General features: G+C 33.0%; 2 protein-coding genes across 6 annotated transcripts; one reads left to right on the top strand and one right to left on the bottom strand.

Moving 5' to 3' along the window:
* Nucleotides 1–48: 48 nt before the first annotated feature.
* LOC125060844 (two pore channel protein 1-like) lies at nucleotides 49–18,751 on the bottom strand. Of its 4 annotated transcripts, none has more exons than XM_047665954.1 (17): nucleotides 18,588–18,751; nucleotides 14,602–14,738; nucleotides 13,590–13,754; nucleotides 13,144–13,269; nucleotides 12,278–12,458; nucleotides 11,167–11,299; nucleotides 10,765–10,864; nucleotides 9,987–10,167; nucleotides 9,441–9,653; nucleotides 8,247–8,366; nucleotides 7,777–7,945; nucleotides 6,883–7,053; nucleotides 6,287–6,482; nucleotides 5,206–5,311; nucleotides 4,373–4,479; nucleotides 4,063–4,171; nucleotides 49–3,204 (listed from the first exon to the last, which is right to left on the bottom strand). In XM_047665954.1, the coding sequence occupies exons 1-17, from the start codon at nucleotides 18,688–18,690 to the stop codon at nucleotides 3,095–3,097; spliced, it is 2,427 nt and encodes an 808-aa protein (XP_047521910.1). In that variant the 5' UTR covers nucleotides 18,691–18,751; the 3' UTR covers nucleotides 49–3,094. The 4 variants fall into 4 exon arrangements, with proteins under 4 accessions (XP_047521910.1, XP_047521925.1, XP_047521931.1 ...); XM_047665969.1 differs by having other exon boundaries at nucleotides 18,544–18,698; XM_047665975.1 differs by lacking the exon at nucleotides 18,588–18,751 and adding an exon at nucleotides 18,347–18,497.
* A 164-nt stretch (nucleotides 18,752–18,915) lies between these two features.
* Nucleotides 18,916–21,191, top strand: LOC125059608 (60S ribosomal protein L6). Of its 2 annotated transcripts, none has more exons than XM_047664096.1 (6): nucleotides 18,916–19,037; nucleotides 19,410–19,563; nucleotides 19,714–19,865; nucleotides 20,178–20,349; nucleotides 20,711–20,896; nucleotides 21,004–21,191. In XM_047664096.1, the coding sequence occupies exons 2-6, from the start codon at nucleotides 19,417–19,419 to the stop codon at nucleotides 21,163–21,165; spliced, it is 819 nt and encodes a 272-aa protein (XP_047520052.1). In that variant the 5' UTR covers nucleotides 18,916–19,037; nucleotides 19,410–19,416; the 3' UTR covers nucleotides 21,166–21,191. The 2 variants fall into 2 exon arrangements, with proteins under 2 accessions (XP_047520052.1, XP_047520061.1); XM_047664105.1 differs by lacking the exon at nucleotides 18,916–19,037 and adding an exon at nucleotides 19,065–19,083.
* Nucleotides 21,192–21,685: the final 494 nt, after the last annotated feature.

Consider the following 21,685-nt stretch of genomic DNA (forward strand, 5'->3'; position numbering starts at 1 on the left):
GATATTACTCACTTAGATTTGTAAAGGAATTTCGAAATAAATAATACGTATAATAAATTCATTATATTTATTCTTACTTTAACATAAATTATTGTAAATTAATTCTTAGAGAAAATTAATACTGAAATAATTACGGGAAGATCACAACACAAAATAACGTTTTTGTTAATTTAAACATTGACCAACTTTGCTAGTTGTACATTAGAATTATACATAACATTATGTTAATAAAACATATTGAGAAAGTTAAAACTTATCGATTTAAAATCATTATTCGAAAACTTATTTCTAGAAAAGGTAAACATAATAAGTGTTTTAATAAAATCAGAATATTTAATCGTAAATTCGCTTATATTAAAACAAATCTCAAGTCGCAATCTTGCGTTTAGCAGAGTCAAAAACAATAATTTATAAAAATCGTTTAATTATTAAATATGGCGGATGACTAAAATTATCAACTAAATCTGAATATTAATCATCCATTGTTCTTGTTATTTACGTTAATGATTACCACTGTTGCATTAGCAGTGGAAAAAAATAAACTTATTTAATACATAATATTGTACTGTATTTTCGAAATGGTATGGCTGATAAAGTTTATACCTGTAACATTGGTACATGGGGAAATTAATAACAAATAAATAAAATAACGATCTACATTCAACGTTTAAACATAAAATTATCATTCGAAACAATAAATATAACCGAGTATCGAAAATAAAACAATCACACAACAATCTTTTTGGCTTATAAACCTAAGAAAGGTTGTTAGACATGCTAACATTTTATTTAAGAATATTTTATAATCATGAATAGTTTAAAAGAGCCTGATTTGTATGGTAGAGGAGGATCAGGGATAGAACTGTAAAGAAAACTTCTAAAATAATCTGGTAAAACGAGAATCTTTTTAATTGGCCCATACTTTTTTTCTGGGAATAAGGAATGTCCCACAATATGAGGAACTTATCATCCACATGACATATCGCAAAAGATGGCGGATACAGACTTGTATCATCACGTGATAATTAATGTCTGCATTAGTCGACAGACTAAAAATTTATCCGTCTAAATAGTTGAGAAAAATCATCATGCTATTTCATTTTAATAATAGAATAAAATTGGTTTTCTATGAGCAAAGTATAGCGTAATAATTTGGCGCCTAAATCTGCTTCTTTTGTAACGGCTGGAGACTGGCATAACCTACAAGAAGTGGTTATCATAAAGCTTTCCTAGCTACCTATACCTGTGACTTCCTTACATCTAATGAAGGCAAATTTCATATACTACAGTCATAATTTATAGTCTAGTATTTCAAGAGACATTCTATATGAAAAATGATTTATGTAACCATTTTTCAGTAGTTCTACAATATAAATTAGCTAGAAGTGTGTTTTCAGAATACTAGATTTTTACCTCCGATTAACGCGTCAAATGTTTATCTGTTACCCGCATTTTAGCTGCCACATTAAGTGTAAATTAAATTAAGAAATATAATTTATCACAGATATTCACTAATACCAATTATTCGAAATTATAATCACAATAGGCTTGGTCTGTAAAAAGTGTAAACATTTATCGTTTCGACAAAAAAGCTACCCTCTATTGATGTACTAGTACTATTGTCTACATTAAAATTAAGTTAAGTTTCGAATCAAAAAATTTACGAGCATTGCACAGATTTAGAACAATCAAATTTCTATTTCTTCGAAATCGTGTTACAAGTTGTCGCGAGTCATTATGTAACAAAGTGTAAGCGAATTCCACGTTATACCTAATTATGCAATATTATTAAAAGCCTAGGAGCGGATGCAAGTGTGAAGCCGCTTTTGTCTTAATGGGTGATACTGCATTATACAGTAGTGCTACAACGTTTTAGATCTGGGCCTCGGTATGTGTTTTAGCATTTGATTTTTTAGGCAAGTAGGTTCTATGTTTCCCTTCACCGTACGAGCGAGTGTTAGATGCATGGACAAAAAGTTACGGCCTCAGGGATGATATATTTAAAGATTCCAAGAATAAAAAAAACATCACCATTTTTAAACTAAATGTATACAATTGTAATTAAATACATAATAAAATTCTTTTTGTATTTATACAATACACATTTTTTATGAGTCTTAGAGATATATTTAAACGTAAATACGTTTTCATTTATTAATCGTTTTGTTGTATTTTTTGCGGCTTCACGGGTGTTACATCAATCTATTGTTTTTTAAATCCGATAAGACGCTAAAAATAATTCATCTAACATCGATTATATAGATTATTTTGGCTATATAATACTAATTACAAAGTCTCTATATTGCAGAGCAACAAATTGCGCTATATTATACAATAGTAATTGCGCTACATCACTTACATACCAATATATTACCAGTGGGTTCTAAGTCACTAAACTCGTTGATCACCCTCTCCAACTCGGCCAGTTCTAATACCTCTGGTACATTTAAAGGCACCAAAGTCGTACTGGCTCGGAAACACGAAAAAATTATCCATGAAAATTCCCTAAAGCTACGCTAGAAAAGCGGTGCCGTTATCTAACGGCCGTAATGTAACGTTGGGTGACGTCACCCATACGTTGTCTATAAATAACATCGGAGTAGGTTTTCTACAGAACGTAGAGTGTCACGTCAAATAGCGGTGCAATTTGCATGACGGCCGTCATAGTGATGATAAACATTCGTTCAACTTTTTTCTCGTGTAGCGGTGCGCATATTTAATTAATACAATGACTTGGACGAGCGAAAATGATGAATAATTAATTGATTTTCTTAAAAATCATGAAGTTTTGTACAATATCAAATCCAAAGAGTACAGACAAGCTCAGATGAAGCAAAATTTGTGGAACGAAATTGGAATAACACTTCAAAAATACGGTCGCACTACTTTCTAGGAAACCACAGCTTGGCCACCGTAAAGAAGGCCGTATAAACAACCGTAAAATAACGGCCGTTAGTTAACGGCACCGCTTTTCTAGGAAACCGTAGCTTAATTCACAAAAAAATCTAATTACCAAATCCTATGCCCCTTCAATATTGTTCAGGCCGTTCCACAATTCGGCAAGTTGTTGGTGGAGCGCCAACAATAGTAGATTCTACAACTGATAACCACTTCGTATGTGATGGTTGTCTCCATCAGGCTGCTGGATCAATGGCGGTGAAAGGGGATCCTCGCTTGACGTTACTGTTGTTGATGGCTGCACTTCTATGAAAATGTGTTAATTATCAGTCGGATCATGATCCACTGGGGCATGCATACTGTCTCGCTTCATCAGTAATTTGTATGTAATACTGATCTGCACTTAGGGATTTAAAATATATTTTTAATGTAAATCGTGTAAAATCCATAGAAATTAACGTTCTTTAGAATTTTACACACTTGTCGTTTCACTTTTGCGTTATTTTACTCTTGGATAAGCGTAAGCTTTCTAACAACTCTTGAATAAGCGTAAGCTTTCTAACAACTCTTGAATGAGCGTAAGCTTTCTAACAACTCTTGAATGAGCGTAAGCTTTCTAACAACTCTTGAATAAGCGTAAGCTTTCTAACAACTCTTGAATAAGCGTAAGGTTTCTAACAACTCTTGAATAAGCGTAAGCTTTCTAACAACTCTTGAATGAGCGTAAGCTTTCTAACAACTCTTGAATGAGCGTAAGCTTTCTAACAACTCTTGAATAAGCGTAAGCTTTCTAACAACTCTTGAATAAGCGTAAGCTTTCTAACAACTCTTGATAAGCGTAAGCTTTTTAACAACTGGGAGCTATGTCTTACATAGAAATTGGAAACTGTATTAAGCGATTTTTTGTGTTTAGCTTACAGTTAGATAATTGAATATTGTAATAGTAAATAGAGTAAAGGACTTTTATCAGTTAGATTTAGCGATTAATACTCAAAAAATATTCCTAATCTATTTCAAGACTATTAACAAACAAATAATGTTCAAAGTTTAAAAAATAATTTACACACATTACAAACTATCATCATCAATATTTAATATCAAATTCACAAACAGGACAAACTGAAAGTCTTTGTTTGAAGAAGGTTGGTACCAAACAATATTTACCATCATTTTCATCCTCCTCTGCGAGCCACTTCTGTATTTCCGTTTGGTACATTCTCCTCTGTAAAACTTCTTTCGTACGAGGTCGTGTTCCGATAAACGTGACGTCAATCTGAAATGAGGAATGTTAATAATGTTAATTTTCATTCAAAAACGAAAAGAATCTTGGACCATTTAAAAAAAAATATCTACCGATAATATAATAAGCATTTACTTTAATGCACATGAACTTTCATTTAAATTTATTTACGGGATACAAAATACACAGCGGTTACAAGTCTATGAATTCTTCCAAGGCTTTAAAAATACTTACTCCAGGTGGTAAATACGTCCTCAGCTGTTCTGCAAGGTCTCCCGTAGCGCCAATTCGTTGAGCTTCCTCCCAACTTGTATGGACTTCCTCATGAAGGAGTTTCTCCTCTGAAAGAAAAATATTGTAATTGTTAACTCTATTTAAATTTATACACGCCCGTGTTCGCATTGTACGATTCGAAAAATACTATTTTAAGGTTATTTGACATACAAAAATAATTAGTTCATTTTTTAATATTATTACAAACAAAAGGTGAACTATAGTTTATGTGGTGTATAGAAACAACATCGTAATCATGGCAACACAGTATTAATGACAAACACGGGTATGACTCCCGTAAAGCTTGGGTTTCCTAGAAAAGCGGTGCCGTTATCTAATGTTATCTATCGGCCGTAATGTAGCGTTGGGTGACGTCACCCATACGTTGTCTATAAATAACATCGGAGTAGGTTTTCTAGAGAACGTTGAGTGTCACCGTAACGTCAAATAGCGGCTGTCATTTGCATGACGGCCGTCATAGCGGTGATAAACAGTAGTTCAACGTTTTTCACGTGTAGCGGTGCCCATAGATAATTAATACAATGAGAGGAAACATGACTTAGACGAGCGCAAATTATTGTTTTTTTTTGCATTATGTTAAAAAGTAAAGATGGCCGTTATTAACAACCGTAAAATGACGGCCGTTAGGTAACAGCACTGCTTTTCTAGTAAACCTAAGCTTAAGTCAAAATCCAAAACATTTTACACGTACGGAAGTTACACTTATATCAAAGTTTCGTTTCTGAATGTCACCCTTAGTTTAATCCCCGTTTAAGTACGTTCCCTTTACTCACCATCCCTCTTCGTAGTACTACGTTTGTATTGTATCCTAAACCGGAATGCTTCCAAAACGCTGGCCACTACTATTGTTAGCACTACCATTGTAAATAGGTAGAATACCTGAAATATTTTTTATTTATTTACATTTCGTTACACTTATTGAAAAACAAATAACAATACATAAAAATTATAAAGGATGCAACGGGCGGTCTTATCGTTAACAAGCGATCTGTTCCAGGCAACCCTAGTAAGGAAAAAACTAAAAAAATAAAATAATGGGATAAAGTGCAAGAAGTGCACAACCAATTCTTATTAAAAAAAATTTACAGAATCAACAACCATATTCTTAAATAATACAAGAAAAAATAATAAAATAAACTAAAACGCTAATCTGACGGATTCATGAATTGCGATGCAATACAAAGTCTCGATTGAGCAGGATAGGATATGGTTAAGAAATGTTATTGTAATAAGTAGTCATTTACTGTAATTTTGTGATATTTCCTTGAATTCTTTGCAGCAGACAATAATTTGATATCAAAAAGCCTATTAAAATAATGTAAGATTCATTTATTTAATCAAATAAATTGCCATTACGGTCACCGTAATTCGGCAATAATTTACACTTATATTAGTGATTAGAAAAACAGCTACAAAAAGTGCGTCCTTTAACAGTAAACGACTAAAACATATAGAACTGCATGAAATTTGTTAAAGAATCGGTGCCCGTTTCAAAACTTTAATTTTAGCTGAGGGCACGAATCACGTTGTTCGATGTCGCCCCCTAAGGTTACCAGATTAACATCATACTTAATTTAATTTTTTTTTATTTATTATCTATGACAGATCCTGTAAACACATAAAGATTAAAGAGTTTAGTAATTATAATGCCAAATGCATCTGGAAGTTCTAGCTTCAATAACTTATCAAATCTTTAAGCACAAAGAGTTGGGCATCGTATTAATTGTTAGGTTTAAGATAAACCAGTTGTCTCACAATGATTGATGATTAAGTTTTCAAGATAAATGAAAGAGTTCAAATACAAAGACTTCACTGGCATAGACAACCATATTTACTTTTTTAGACTGTACGTACCATAAAGTATAACCGACTGAGCTGGCCTGCAACGCTCGCGAACGCATTCATCAAAATGAACCAGTTATTGACAACTGTCAACTCGAACAATGTCACACCACTCGTGAGAATGTTCTCGAAGTTGTTTAAATAGTAGTAACCCAATGGTGTTGAACTGTTCTCAGAGTATTTGTAAAAGTCTTCAACAGTTGTGTTTCTGGAATTTCATTTATCTCATTGATAAGTTAGAATAAGAATGTATTATCAAAATTCACTTCTTTGAATCGCTTGAATGAATGAGTATATTAAATTATTTCCATGTATAGCGATATTAAGCTTACCGCGAAACTTTAGTAGCAATTCCAAGACTAATATACTTCTCAAATTTAAACTACATCGAAAAATAAGTCGGAATATATGGAATAAGTAGTTACGTCACATTGGAAATTTAGACTTTATTAGATAGCATTTCCTAATATTTTTTCTGGCAGCCCTGATTCTGTTCCATTCTATTTTTATTAAATATAGCAACTTTAGTAACCCTACTAAAGTCAGTTCCTAAATGTGTAATGAACGTATAATTAGCAATAAAATTACGAATCTTTTTAAACACTTACATGCAACAATTCCTCAAATTGTATCCAGCAAATAATTCCATTCCGATAATGGCAAAGAAATAGTACATCACTAGCATCACACAACCCGCTGATGACATAAGCGGTGATAGCAAAACTAGTGTCCCGAAAACGTCCCTATATCTCTTCTTTAATTTGTATAGGCGCATTAATCTGAAAGACATAACCCTATATAATGACCAAATAAGTATAATGTTTAACTTTTCCAATACGATAAATATGATTCAAATTTAGTATTTCAGGTGGAAATACTAAAGAAAAAACTTCTCATGTGTATCTTTCACGCTTTACTTGTCAATTGTCAATCCAAAGACATGGACTTATTTAAATAAGCGGGCTTCGAATGTTTTTATAAGGTAAGTTCTGACAACCTAACCAGGTGACAATTTTTGAAGTTATACTTCTTTAGGCGCGTTATGAAAAATTGATGAGAGTGAAATTTTACGATGCGCGCGCACCGTGACACAAAATTAACAGAATGAAGTTGCTACGGCATTGGACATAATTTAAAAACAACATTGGAATAATAATAGAATTTATGTTACACTTAATGTAAGAGAATAATAATAAATATTTATTTAATTTTTCAAATGTAAACTGAACTTTATTGACTATAATGACTCCTTTTCCAGTCTTTGATTATTTAATTGTAATTAATTATTTGCATGCAATCAAAAACTATTTTTAATAATGCCAAAGAAGTATAACTTCTTACGCGCGTACATAAGTACACGCACCCTTTTTTTTACGTCTAGACAAAAGAGATCAAATATTTCTCAGCTAGGAACAGTTTTTATTGGAAATTTCAACGGTTGATCGTCGTCGTCAACAAACGAATAGCAATAATTTTTTTTATATTCATTATATATTTCTTACCTAAGCGGTCTAAACATAACGACAATGAAGAGTTTGGGGGCAATCGTAAGTAGAACAGCACCCATCAACGCAAGCAGGGTCACACTCAAGTCGAACACATTCCAACCGCTCTCTAAATACGCGCTGAGACCACTCGCCATTATGCGAAGTCCTGCTTCTATTAAAAACACTGAAACGAAGCGAAGTGCTCATAAATCGATGATCGACAGTCACGTCACCCTTAGGTGGGTGTATTGGAAGTCCAGATAGTAAAGACTATTATAAAAAGTTGAAGTTTTTGGTTGATTTCAATTTATAACACTACCGCCATCTTGTAGGATTAAAACTTCAGCTGGCATGAGGTGAAATATATGAAACTGGTCTTTAAAAATTATCTTATGTATAATGCTTTATTAAATTACATCGATACATTTATGTTTTATTAAAAACTTTAATTTTATCACAACAACTGTTAAATAAGGTGGACTCACAGGTAAGAAATAGCCAGGTGTCCCAGGAGGCACAAAGGAGCCGAGCGCTGTCCTGCAGATCGCCAGCTGCCTCCAGCACTCGGAGGACCATCGCCAGACCATTTCCAATTATTAGAGCGTCTATCAACCAAAGATTTTGTATATAAAACCACATTTTAAAATGTATATGAAGGATACGCGAAAATATACGTGATAGAAGTTATTGTAGTATACCTTCCCGTACTAGACTATCTAAAGTTAGTAATTCTTTTTTGGGAAAAGGGATACTCTTCTTTAATAAAATCCCAGAGGCTCTTGTATCTCTGCCTTTTAATAAATTTAAGAAATGTATTAAAGAAAAGCTGTGTAAAAAGGCTTGCTATAAAGTTAACGATTATCTATTTGATAAAAGGGTCTGAGACTAGTGCTAGACAGGCTACTTCTAATTAATTTGAGATATTTGTTTTAAAATAAGTGTTGTTTGATGATTTGCTATTTTAAAAGAGTACCGAGAGTTTTTCACGCCGGCTTTTTCTCTCGGCCTACACCCTCTGTCTTCTGTGCCGATGAGTAGGGATGACTACAAATTCAAATTTATTGACGTGAAATAAATGATACATGTATCTTATGTTCCATAATAAACATATTTTTTTGACGTGATAACGTCTTTAAAATCGTTTTAGTCGGGTGACATGTTCAGAAACTTGTGTCACACCAAAACCTCACGAGCGCGATCGCAGGTATAACGAGAGAGAGACGGACCGATCTCCCGTCTCATCTCGAGCGCTGCCAGTCATTCCGTGAATGTATGAAGAAAAATGTATATCATAGTTGAATAAGTAAACTTGTCATTTTACACCCGAAATTTATCATCAAAAGTGTGAATAAAACGATAGATGTAATTTAAAATTTGAAAAAATTGTTATCTTCATTAATTCCTTACTTCCCAAAAACTTATATCACCAATAAGACGTTATCACGTAAACATCTCGATCGTAAACCTACTTTACAAACAACCAATATTTTTTTACTTCCTTTTTTTCTTATCTTAATTATTTCAATCTAGTATATTTTCCCAACAACCCTGTACTTATATATATTATTTAACGTTTTCATACAAAAAACAAGATAACATAATGTAATCGAGGGAAATTGTGACACCAAATCAGCGATTCACTTCAAACTTTTCGATATAAAAAAATCTGATTAACTCACATATGACATACTCGAAGTACGGCCTATACACGATGACAGCGGCAGCTCTTCCCAGCGGCTCCAAGGGCGACTCGGCGTACCAAGGAGCCCGCGATGTTTGCGGAGCCCAACGGAGCGCAAATACTTCGTATACGTTTGCAAATTCAGTGCGGGAGAGTCCGCCCGTTGCCGATTGATTCAGTTGTTTGAACATTAAATATACGTCTAAACCACCTGTGGAATTTTAAAATCGTGTTTGCTTTAAAACTTGTTTTAACAGTTTTGTAAGGATTTTTTAAAAATAGTTAGTTCATTTGTTCGTTTCAAACAAGAGTTTCAGTCATCCGTTGAATAGACTAAACGAATTTATGGAGAGAACTTCTCAGGAAGTTAACTCTCATACAATAAACAATTATTGTATGAGAAAATACGTACAAGACTACATAAAAAAGATTATCTATCCTATTTCAAGGCAGACGTGCTGCAACTCGCGAATTAATAAAAACTAAATTTAATGAGGTAGTTTTATAAAGAAAGTACAAGATATATAGATGCTAGTATACGTACTATAATGGGGCGCATAATGCCTAATCAGCCCCACGAAATGCCTTAATTTGACAGCGTGTGGGGCTCGACGCGACACCAGAAGTCGAAAGGCACGGCGCGCAGCCCCACGTCGGTGGAGCAACAACGCACGACACTTCTCACGCTCTATACGAGTGAACGTCTCGTATACAACGGCTAACATCTGAAATATGGAGATTTTCAAAAATAATCATTTAGACTTTATCGTGCATGAACGTGTGCAAACAGATCCCTTGTGATCTGTTGAGAAAAAGAAGAAAGAAGAAACTGAGAGAAAATCACTACAACAGTCGTGATCCATCACCAAACGAATTTGTAGGGCTTCAGCGTGCGACTCTCATCCCTGAGGTCGTAGGTTCTATCCCCGGCTGTGCTCCAATTTCATTATATGCGCGCATTTAACATTTATTGGTGAAGGAAAATATCGTAAGAAAACCGGCTTGCCTTAGACCAAAAAAGTCGACGGCGTGTGTCAGACACAGAAGGCTGATCACCTACTTGCCTATTAGATTGACAAAAGATCATGAAATAGATTCAGAAATCTGAGGTCCAGACATAAAAAAGGTTGTAGAGCCACTGATTTGTATTTTTTTTACTTAGCTGACGCTTTGTCACGTGACAGTTTCGATACAAATTAGTTTAGCATTAGTGGGTCTATATACATCTGTATTACTACAGGTGTATAGATCGTTCGATCGATCCTTAGAAGCGAAATATAGGTACATAACAATCTTAATGAGATTTCTATTATAATACTCACCAAGTTCATCAGAACGTATAGAACTGTGATGATGTACAATATGAAGAAGACGGCATACCACTTAGATTTGGCATAAGATGGCATCATTACATCTGGAAAACTGTAAATTAAATATTTAGCGAGCTGAACGAAATAAATATAATAATCTACATCAATGTAAAACAGATAATGTTAAAAAAGTTTAGTAGAAATTGATTTTCTTATCTCGACATAAAAGTTATCAAAACTTTGATGTCGAGAGGGAAAAAATCAGGCATTAAAAAAAATTAAGGTTCTTCTTATGCTGGGAACTATATCATAAAAGTTTCTTTAATAACAATTTGAAGGAATTATATAATTTTAAAATGGGAATTAAAAATTATACTGACACCACGGGCGTGTAAAAATATGGCGGTTACTTACTTGGCGGTTGTCAGTAGGACAAACATACTGACGAACGAATCGCTTAATGTCCGAAAATGTCCATTGTCAATGTGCTCAGAGAATAGATAGTATCCTAGTAGGGAGTACGTGGCTACGAAGAACATAAGCAGACCTACAAACGTAAATGATATAAGATATAATAAGGAAAATAACGCTGTTCTATCTAATTTACTTAAAGATTAGAAGATTAGAAGGGCTAATTTGATAGATCTATCAAAATTCAATAAAGTAACCTTGCAACGACGGTCATAATATATTATTTATTGAAGTTATACTTCTTTAGGCGCGTTATGAAAAATTGATGAGAGTGAAATTGTACGATGCGCGCGCACCGTGACACAAAATTAACAGAATGAAGTTACCCAAGGAAGATGCTACGGCATTGGACATAATTTAAAAACAACATTCGAATAATAATAGAATTTATGTTACACTTAATGTAAGAGAATAATAATAAATATTTATTTAATTTTTCAAATGTAAACTGAACTTTATTGACTATAATGACTCCTTTTCCAGTCTTTGATTATTTAATTGTAATTATTTGCATGCAATCAAAACTATTTTTAATGATTCCAAAGAAGTATAACTTCTTACGCGCGTACATAAGTACACGCACCCTTTTTTTTTTTAGCTGTTACAGCACAATTGTTTATTAAATTCCGATTCCATATTTATTGTAATAATTTTATGATTTAATTTCACACATTTAAAACATAATAAACAATTTCCGTTCTAAATAGAACGTCGTTACAATATTGGATAATTGAAACTTGTTTCTTTTTAAGTAAAAATTTAAAAATAAAAAATAAACTATATAATAACTGAATTTGAGTCACTTATGTTTGAAGTTCGTATCGATTCATTCACTTTAATCGATATTTAAGCTGGTTATCTCACTATAAAACATCACTGTAAAATTGACAGATGTCAATGTCATCCATAAAATTGGCTCTACTTTAGTTAATATTTGACGCTAGCTGCTTTCCCCTATAATTTGCTTCAAATATTAATCACAAATATTTGACTATTGTCTATGTTTCTCTAGTTTAGATTTTTTGTACGACATCGAAAAGCATAAATCACCTACCTAACATATCAAGTATAGGCGGCAAAGATTGCAATATCTGTCTTATGAATCGCCTTACGCCACCACAATGTCTCGTGTCCACCAAGAAGATAGGACGCAATGCTCTCGTCACTCTGAAGTGGGATGACTGTCGGCAAAGAACTACAACTGCCTCTAGTAACATTACTAGCAATGTTAGACCCTGAAAATTTAAATTCAATATTACCAAACTATGAAGAGAGCTGGCATATTTTCATATAGAAGTTGTTGGTATGTGCAATTCTATTGCATTAGTCATAACTGCAAGGGTAGGATTATTATGTGGAAATAAATAAAGAATACTTATTTAATATTATGGCGTATAATCAGGTTTATAATTGTATGCGGCGGTAACGATAGTGATCAACAAAATAGACAAAGTAAAAATTTCATTCTTGAAAGGATTGTTAGCGATAAGTTCACTCTTTGCCTTCCATATTAACGTAAATTAATTGTACTATGCAATATACGACGACTCATTGGTCTAGTGGTTAGTACCCCTGACTGCGAATCCATGGGTCCCGGGTTCGATCCCCGGCTGAGACGAACATCGATGTGATGAGCATTTGGTGTTGTTCTTAGGTCTTGGGTGTTTAAATATGTATTTATCTATCTATCTATAATATGTATGTATATTCGTTGCCTAGTACCCATAACACAAGCTTCACCAGCTTAGCATGGGGCTAGGTCAATTGCTGTGAATTGTCTTTAAAAAAAAAAATATTGTCTTTGGTTCACACGAGTACTAGGTACACAATTAAATGAAAAGGATATAAACACAAATTCAATACATTCTAGTTTAAATAATTTAATAAATAATATTAGTATAGTTTTAGGTAAAACTGTACCTTAATCATAGTTCGTTTATGCTTGAAAATGGTTCCCCAACCGATCCATTTGAGTTTGAGATGCAACTCAATACCGATCACTGAAAGGGCTAGCAGCTCTATGGTACCGTGGGCCCATACTGGTAACTGTAATGTAAAATAATGTATTATTATATTTATATAAAACATAATTAAAATATGTAATATACACATCAAACTTCCAAACAGTTTAATAGTGAAGTCAAAAAGTGTAAGAAAAATACACAATACACATTTGAAAATAGAATGTCTGCATCGCTTGATTGTGATTGGTGTTTAGACACATTAGTCAAACTACACTATACGTCACTTTGTTTTTCTACTGTACCTACATTCTAACACCACTTATGTTTTATTGTAAAGTTAAAAGTCTTCCAAGGGTTGGGGTTTCAAATATTTATTAATATTTTTTTATTAAAACGATTTACCTCGAAAGCAGGTACAGCTGGATCTTCTGTAAATGCTAGCAGGATCAAAACCAGTGATGCTAAGAGGTCTAGGCCGTGGTACCAAGGATTATGTACGCGGAGATACGCAGGTAACTCCTCCGGACTAGACGGGTGCGAATCGAACTTCTCATTGTTTAGACCTTCCTGAAAACACGTAATACGTAAAAGATCAGGATAAACGTCAGATGCAATGCAAAGTAAGTCCACCTCTCTTGTTTCTGGCAGGTTAGTTATTTCAGGTCTCATATATATATGTTGGGCATATTTGAGTATCCTTGCATTGGCAATATCCTTGTAGTGCACAAGAGGAGTACCATAAACTTTGTTGATGTCTGCCTTATATCATAATCGAACTTTTCCAGGTTTTGACCATTTTTTAAGCTATTCCATAGATTTTATCACGGGCTTTGAGCGCGGCGACCTAATCAAGAAATTCCGTAACGAAAATAAACCTAACACACGATGACGTAATATAGGTGCGGCCAATACGCGTTAGAGCGGGACAGAACGCATACTGCGTATTCACATCTCACTAACGATAACGGTGACGTAGCGTAAGCGCGGCCGGTGCAGCCGGTACGCGTTAAAGTGAAACCGACTATATAGGCGAGTTAGTCTGAGTCTGGTAGAGTGGTAGATTGAATTATCAAAGAAAAACAAACTGCATGAATAAGGAATAAATAAATAATTATAATTGCATAAGTTGATAAAAAATCCTATGCAATAGCTTTACCGCGGCAGTCCCCGAGTGCCACACATTTTTTTTTCTGTTACTTAAGTCTCTGGACTACATAATGCCATACAATATTACAGTTCAATCGTTTTTTTGGCTACATACATAAATAACACACAAACACTGACGGGCTTAGTAACGTTGCGTTTTGATTGGTACGAAATATCAAGTTATTGTATCGTCGCCGCGTTACGTCATGATGGCCCTTCATTGACAAACCAGAAAGAAAGTTTGAACCCTAGAGGATTAATAACTAACCTCTAAATATATAGCAGCCTCATGGTAGTTCATCTCCCAATGCTCATCCTCTGACATTTGCAAACCGGTGTGCAATGAGGAACGGCTTCCCATGTCCAATGTATTTGTGTCTCCGCCGCCATCTCCTGTTCTGGAATCTGTTAAGTTCAGGATTTTAATATTAATAATAATAAATAATGTTAAGCTAATTAATTTAATCTTATCAGGAAACTACAGATTTAATTATGTTTATGAAGCAATAATAATTTTATTACTTCATAAACATAACAATATAATTAATAAAATTATTATAATTGTGTGAATTATATGTGTGTATTTTGTATCTGATTGAGATTGTCCATTAAATCGTATCTTCTAATTGTTTGCTATCAATGGATATGTTGACTATAAATGCGCAACACTTTAGCCACGAAACCAAAAACATGCAAACGACATAAAAAAATTTACTTTTAGATAAAAACATACCAAAATTATTTGTAAACGAAGAATACACTTGTGCGGTTACTCGGTTTTTCACTATATAAAAAAACTTCGCATCAAACTTCATTTTTAATAACCTTTCAGCACTTCAGTCTGCACTGCGCTGAATTGTAACTAAATTAGCACATTCTAAAATCAGTGATAACGTAAGTACGGTTAACAGAAGCGTGTTTAAAATATAAACATTAAACACTATATTATTAACAGTGTATACCCACTTATTACTTTACCTACCTTCTTCCAAGCTAATATTTATTAAAAAAAATATTTGAAAATAATTATGTACATATTAATATTATCAAATAAGTAACAACGAAAATTATGTCACATATTATTTAATTACTGTGGTGTTTGGTGACTTCTTTTTCTATCTATACTTTTTATCAACTAAATAAATGTTTACTTTCGTATGTAAAGCTTCTGAATTAACCGAGTCAAGGGTAGTCAATTTAAAAATGTATTTAAAGAAATATTTATGGGTCTCGGTAACGTACAAAGAAGTATAGTTAATAGTATTTGCTTATGTTTTTTGATACTCTAATTTAAATCTTCGGTTCATTTACTTTTAATTCAAACGGTTTATGCAAAAATATATACGATATGGACTATTTTTAAAGCAACGTAAACCAACAACATGGAAAAATCCATATAAAGTTTATGTAGCTTAATTCAATTTTAAAATAGCAAAGTAGGTTATCGACACGTCGCATATACCCCCAGACAAGCAGAACAGACAGATTAGATTTTAATAGGATTTCATGTAGCGGTCAACGCACATGGAAGAAAATAGAAATATAATCAGTTTTAAGTTCCAGACATTTTTAAATTAATCAGCTAAGTTAATTCTGTTGCAAATATGGAGAAAAAAAACCAGTTAATTTTGCTTAAAAGCAGTTGGCCCTTACTTTTAAGTAAACGTTTTTTTCTCAGCGGTAAGTATCAATTCAGGTATGTGGCACCTATCCAGGAAAATATCTGATCTATAAAATGTTACATACTAAAAAAACTTCAATATTTCTGGTATGAAAAAATCACGCATTACAAACATCTCCCTATTTCGAGCCCATAAGTCGTAGTCATATATGTAATGTTAGAAGTTCTTCATTATAACTTATAAGCCTTTTATTTACTTATTGGTTAGGGTTGACGATAAATACCGGATTAAGGAAGTTATCCCTTTAAACTAAACCGCAGTTATAAGTAACGGTATCAGTAACATAAGTTTCTTGAACAAACAAAAGCTTCTGCGACCCAGCCCTGCGATTCTGTAACTCACTTCACGAACTCCGAGAATGCCAAATCATAAAATGACTGCTTCACGACTGGTTTGAGAGCGACCGCCGATGCGAAAACCGCTGTGTGAGTTCGTGAAGTGAGTTACAGAATCGCAGGGCTGCTTTAAAAACAGTAAAAATGCCAAGCGAGATTGATGATAAAAAGTGGATCAAATATTTGCGATTGGTGTCAAATTTAATCCGTTCATAAGAAACGAAAAAAATTGCGCTTAATAAGTAATAACTGTATCTAGGCTACACTTAGGCTCACATGTAAAGTATAATATTGTAAATTCTCGTCATTTGAAAGAGGGTCATGTGCAATTGTTATATTAGAAAATAGTCATTAATGTATTCGTGCCGTCGCATTTCGCACGGTCGTACTAATAATAAGCATTTTATATTGTTCTTATGTTAATAATCTTTTAATTTTATGAGACCTGTGGCTTATTAGGACTGGGGTTCATGAATCTATCTAATTCTATTTTTTTAAGCTTCCAGAGCATTTTAAACGATTATCATATTTATCGAAGGAATGAATTTTTCTGCTTAGAAATTACATATCAATATCACCTTTGGGTATTCAGACCTATCTGTTAAATTATTTCGCTTCTTTAAAATAAAATTGATATGGGTAGGTATATCATGCGAGAAAATAAATATAATATACTTAAATAATTTTACCATCATCAAGTCATCAATAACATCCTTGTTAGGGTATCTATCAAATTAAATAAAAATAAGTAATGCACATTATTAAGAACTACAGACAAGTTAATTAGATTAATAAGCCTGGCAATTGCAGAAGGCATTGACCTTGCAGTTTTTCGAAATGCGGGTCATATTGTTCAATTTATACGAAGTAACAATACGATTATAGTGTTACACAATTCGAAAGTACGATTCAAACGTTTATATGCAAAAATTACAGATCTGTTATTATATTCTCTATGGATACCTACAATTGTTTTAAACACATTTTATACGTTATTTATTAATGTGGTTAGACAATAAAACAGTATTTGATATAAAAGAATGTGTAAAGTTTTATTAATATTAAAAACGGGTAAGGTTATAAAAAACCTACGACTCGTAGAAATTACGACAAGTTTTTTTTAATATATTATAATCCGTTATTCAAGTGAATGCCGTAAGCTTACCCTCATTGACCAAAAACATTTCGGTTACGTCATCAACACACGCGTCATTTAATAGAAAACCTAGAACTGTACATTTAACTGTTATCAAATAAGGATAGTAACTTGTAATCTTTGCACTATGATAATCCAATTAAAATTGCCCTTAGATCTGTATAATCAATAGTCATAAATCAAGAAACTGTAAGCACTTACATGATTTTAATTTATACCAATGATCCCTTAGCACATAATATACTATTGTATGCAATTTCGACATTTTATGTTTGCTTTTACTACATAACTGAATAATGTCATGAATCATAGATTTATCATTTGTTGATAAGAGATATGTTCTTCATTCAGACTGTTTATCTCCCCTTTCAAATTATTTGATTTACAATATCAGAGATTTTAACATAGTGTCATATGAAGGTAAATACTAGATTTAATAATATGTATGAGTACTCTACTCATTGATTGTTAGCATAATAATGATCAGCTGATTAACTACTGATCTAATTTTAATGAATTTTAATAAACAGAACACCTTTCACACTCTAAATAATATAATTGTCATAAGCATATTAATAATAAGCATAGCATTTTTTTATTATACAAATTCTGAGTTTAACATACAAAAAATATATTTCTATCATATAGGAATTGAGACTGTACAAGTTAAAACTGAAATAAACCAGTGATCATAAACTTATCTGCTCACAGGATGTACTTATGTTCAGCTTACTGAATCATTCAAAACTTAAATTATATTTATAACTACTAAATGTGTATCTAGCATCATGCAGAAGCACTAACATGCAGAATTTTACTGATTGCGTCAAGCCGACTTACATGATTTAGGTCGATAGCCTAACTGTAGTATTTTTATGATGTTATGTTAGTTTTCACGGTATGTTTGTGACTCATTAAATCATGTCCCTAGAGACACAATCGATCCTAATGGGATTTACTAGGCCAGATAAATCTATTGTTGAAGAAATAAATTAATTAATATGAATAAAAATGTATTGTTAACAACAAAAGCGTACATAAAATGCGGCTACTGTGCATTGAAATATAGCTTCTCGTTTACTTGTGACGTTTGAGCCGTAATTGTTGATGCTGGAGTTTGCGAAATCATCACTAAACCTTTTATATCCGTCGGACGGCGAAGACGGGCTCCGCAAAGAAGCCATTTCGAAAACTGAATAAAAATAAAAAATGCGATGCGAATTACATTTTCGCGATTTGTCATTGAGATTGTATTTGACAAGCAACTATGACATTAACATAAACGTTCTGAAATTTCATTTATAAAAAAAAAAAAAAAAAATTAAATATTATTTTGTTTTATTATAACATTTTAGTATGTAAATATAACTTATATTTTATCACGATATATAATATAAAAATATACAAAAAGTTTTTTATGTCAAGTAATTCAATTAAGCTTACTGTCATACATCAGAAGCTGTCAAACTCTACAGCGAATTTGACCACTAAATTCTAATGTCAACTTCTTTTTCTTGATCCCGGTTTTAATGTGAGTCGATGTTGTTTTTGTATAAAATAAATCTACAAAAATAAGTGTAATATTTAAAGATTTCTATTAATTAGTAATAAAATTCGTTAATGTATTCTTCAGATAAGTGGTTTTGTGTAATATTTCTGTGATAACTTCCCGGTAAAATTTAATAATTTAACTTTAATTTGTTTAGTTAAAGTTACAGTATGTCCGTGATTGTGAAGTGTTATTTTGTTTCGGATTATATTGTGTGGTCAAAATTAGTAAATTAGAAAGTGCAAGATAACTTGGTGAAGAATACAAACTTAAGGCTTAATTTCTAAAAAATACTTGTCAATAAAAAAGTTCATGTGACACGTTTGTTTTGAGGTTGTATTTTGTTGTTTGTAGATTCTAAATGGCTCCGAAACAGCCTAAGGAGGCGGCTAAGGCCCCCGTAGCTCCTGCAAGCGGAGTTAAGAAAGCCAAAGTTGGCAAACCGAGGAATTATGACCTAGGAAATGGAATCGTCAGATTCTCGAAATCTAAAATGTTCCACAAAACTGTAAGTACCCTTCTACAATGTGGTAAAGCATTCTTTTAATGCTAGTGCTTAATTTTCCATAAACTTTAAACATATAATTTTCTAAGGGAACATCTAAAATTCTAGAAAGTGCAATGGGTAATATTCTAAAGTTAACAATTTTATTTTTAGGCCAAATATAAGTTCATTGGCAAGAAAAACCCCAAGGCACCCAAGCATAAGAAGCCTACAGTGGTGGTAAAGCCCATTGGTGGTGAGAAGAATGGAGGCACTCGTAATGTCTTGCTGCGTCGCAGAAAATCCTTCTACCCCACACAAGACAAGTATGTATCATTTAATAAATATGTCTAAACCGTTTACGACAACATAGATTAGAATAACATACTGGTTATATTGACCTAAATCAAAGGTCCCGGCTGAATTCTATTGAATGTACTTAATAACAATGTCATGGACTGTTATGACTATCTGGTTTTACGACCAAATATGCATAATCCCATAGACGTCTTTGCAACAGATTTTGGCTGTATTTATATCACCTCTCTTTAAGTTTAGAACTCTTATCTTATTTGATGTAACTTAATTGCAATAGTTTATTTAATTTTAAAGTAAATATAACTAAATTGTTCCTCTAGAATCAGAACATACCGCCACCACAAGTGCTTTAGCAAGCACGTCAGAAACATCCGCCCCAACCTTACTGTCGGAACGGTCTGCATCTTGCTGGCAGGTAGACACGCTGGCAAGCGAGTGGTGCTTGTTGGAGTGTTACCCAGTGGTCTCTTACTTGTTACTGGACCATTTGCAGTATGTATTCATAAATATTTAGAATTGGATTGGATTAATGTAGATAATTAATCTTAGAAACCAAATTAAAAACTTATATATTACAAAATAGTACAAAGATACATATAGAAGTAGTTGTGTAAAGATATTCACAATTCTGCAAACACATTTTAATAATACTTAAATTGTTTATAATGACATTCTTAGGACACACTAATCAGTTATAGAAATTTCAGATATAAAAAGGGTGGGTAAATTGAGATTAGATACATTCATTACCTTGATGCAAAGTGTTCATTTTTACATGCTGAGTATTGGTTCTTTCACAGCATGATTTGACTAAAGTTATGAAAGAATATAAACTAATTTCTTGTCTTTCTAGTTCAACTCATGTCCACTCCGTCGTGTTCCCCAACGGTATGTAATTGGTACCAGCACCAATGTAGAGTTGGGTGACTTCAAGCTTCCCGCTCACCTTGATGATGCCTACTTCAAGAAAAACAAGAAGAGCACCAAGCGCAGCGTTAAGCGGAAGGAGGGCGAAGATATTTTTGCCACCAAAAAAGAGGTATGCCACAGGCAAATCACTATTTAATTTAGTATAATTTTTAGAGGTTCAATAGAACACTTACTAAATAAAGAAACAGTATATTATCGAGAAACATTATATTTCAGAAATATGTCCCATCAGAACAACGTAAGACCGACCAGAAAACGGTAGATGATGCGGTGATCAAAGCGATCGGCAAACGCACAGACAAGAAGGTGCTCCGGGGTTACCTTAAGGCCGCCTTTGGTCTGCGCTCCAGCCAATTTGCGCACCGGCTCAGGTTTTAAATGTTAGGAATAAAAGACTATCACTATATTGCCTTTAATTTATACTTTTCGTGACTCCACCCTGCGCACTTATTTTATTATTATATATAGCTAACAAGAATACTCATAATGTCAATAAATAAATTCATTATATTCTGTTTAAGTTTACATTATTAGAAAGTTTTGTTTCTGGTGAGTTGCACAAGTTGCAAGTAGCTACAATCATAACCAAAGTGTGGTGCATGCCCACTCCTCAATCAGAATAATCATTTAAAAAGACATTACAACTTTTTCTACTAAATACAGATATAAATTGTATCTAATTCAGTCAATATAATATGTATTAATACAAACATTTCTCCAACCGTCAGATTAAGCATATTTCACCACATAGTTGTCAGTTTGTGGGTCAGCACTACAAGGACATCAAGAAGAAATGTCTATAATAATCTGACGCGCTCGAGTATTTCAAGGTCACTTGAATTCATTTTCAAAAATCGGCCTTGACTTGGTTGATCGCTTCCAAATCGTTAGTCTTGGT

Source organism: Pieris napi, chromosome 2 (assembly GCF_905475465.1).
Source record: "Pieris napi chromosome 2, ilPieNapi1.2, whole genome shotgun sequence".
NCBI classification, from domain to species: domain Eukaryota; kingdom Metazoa; phylum Arthropoda; class Insecta; order Lepidoptera; family Pieridae; genus Pieris; species Pieris napi.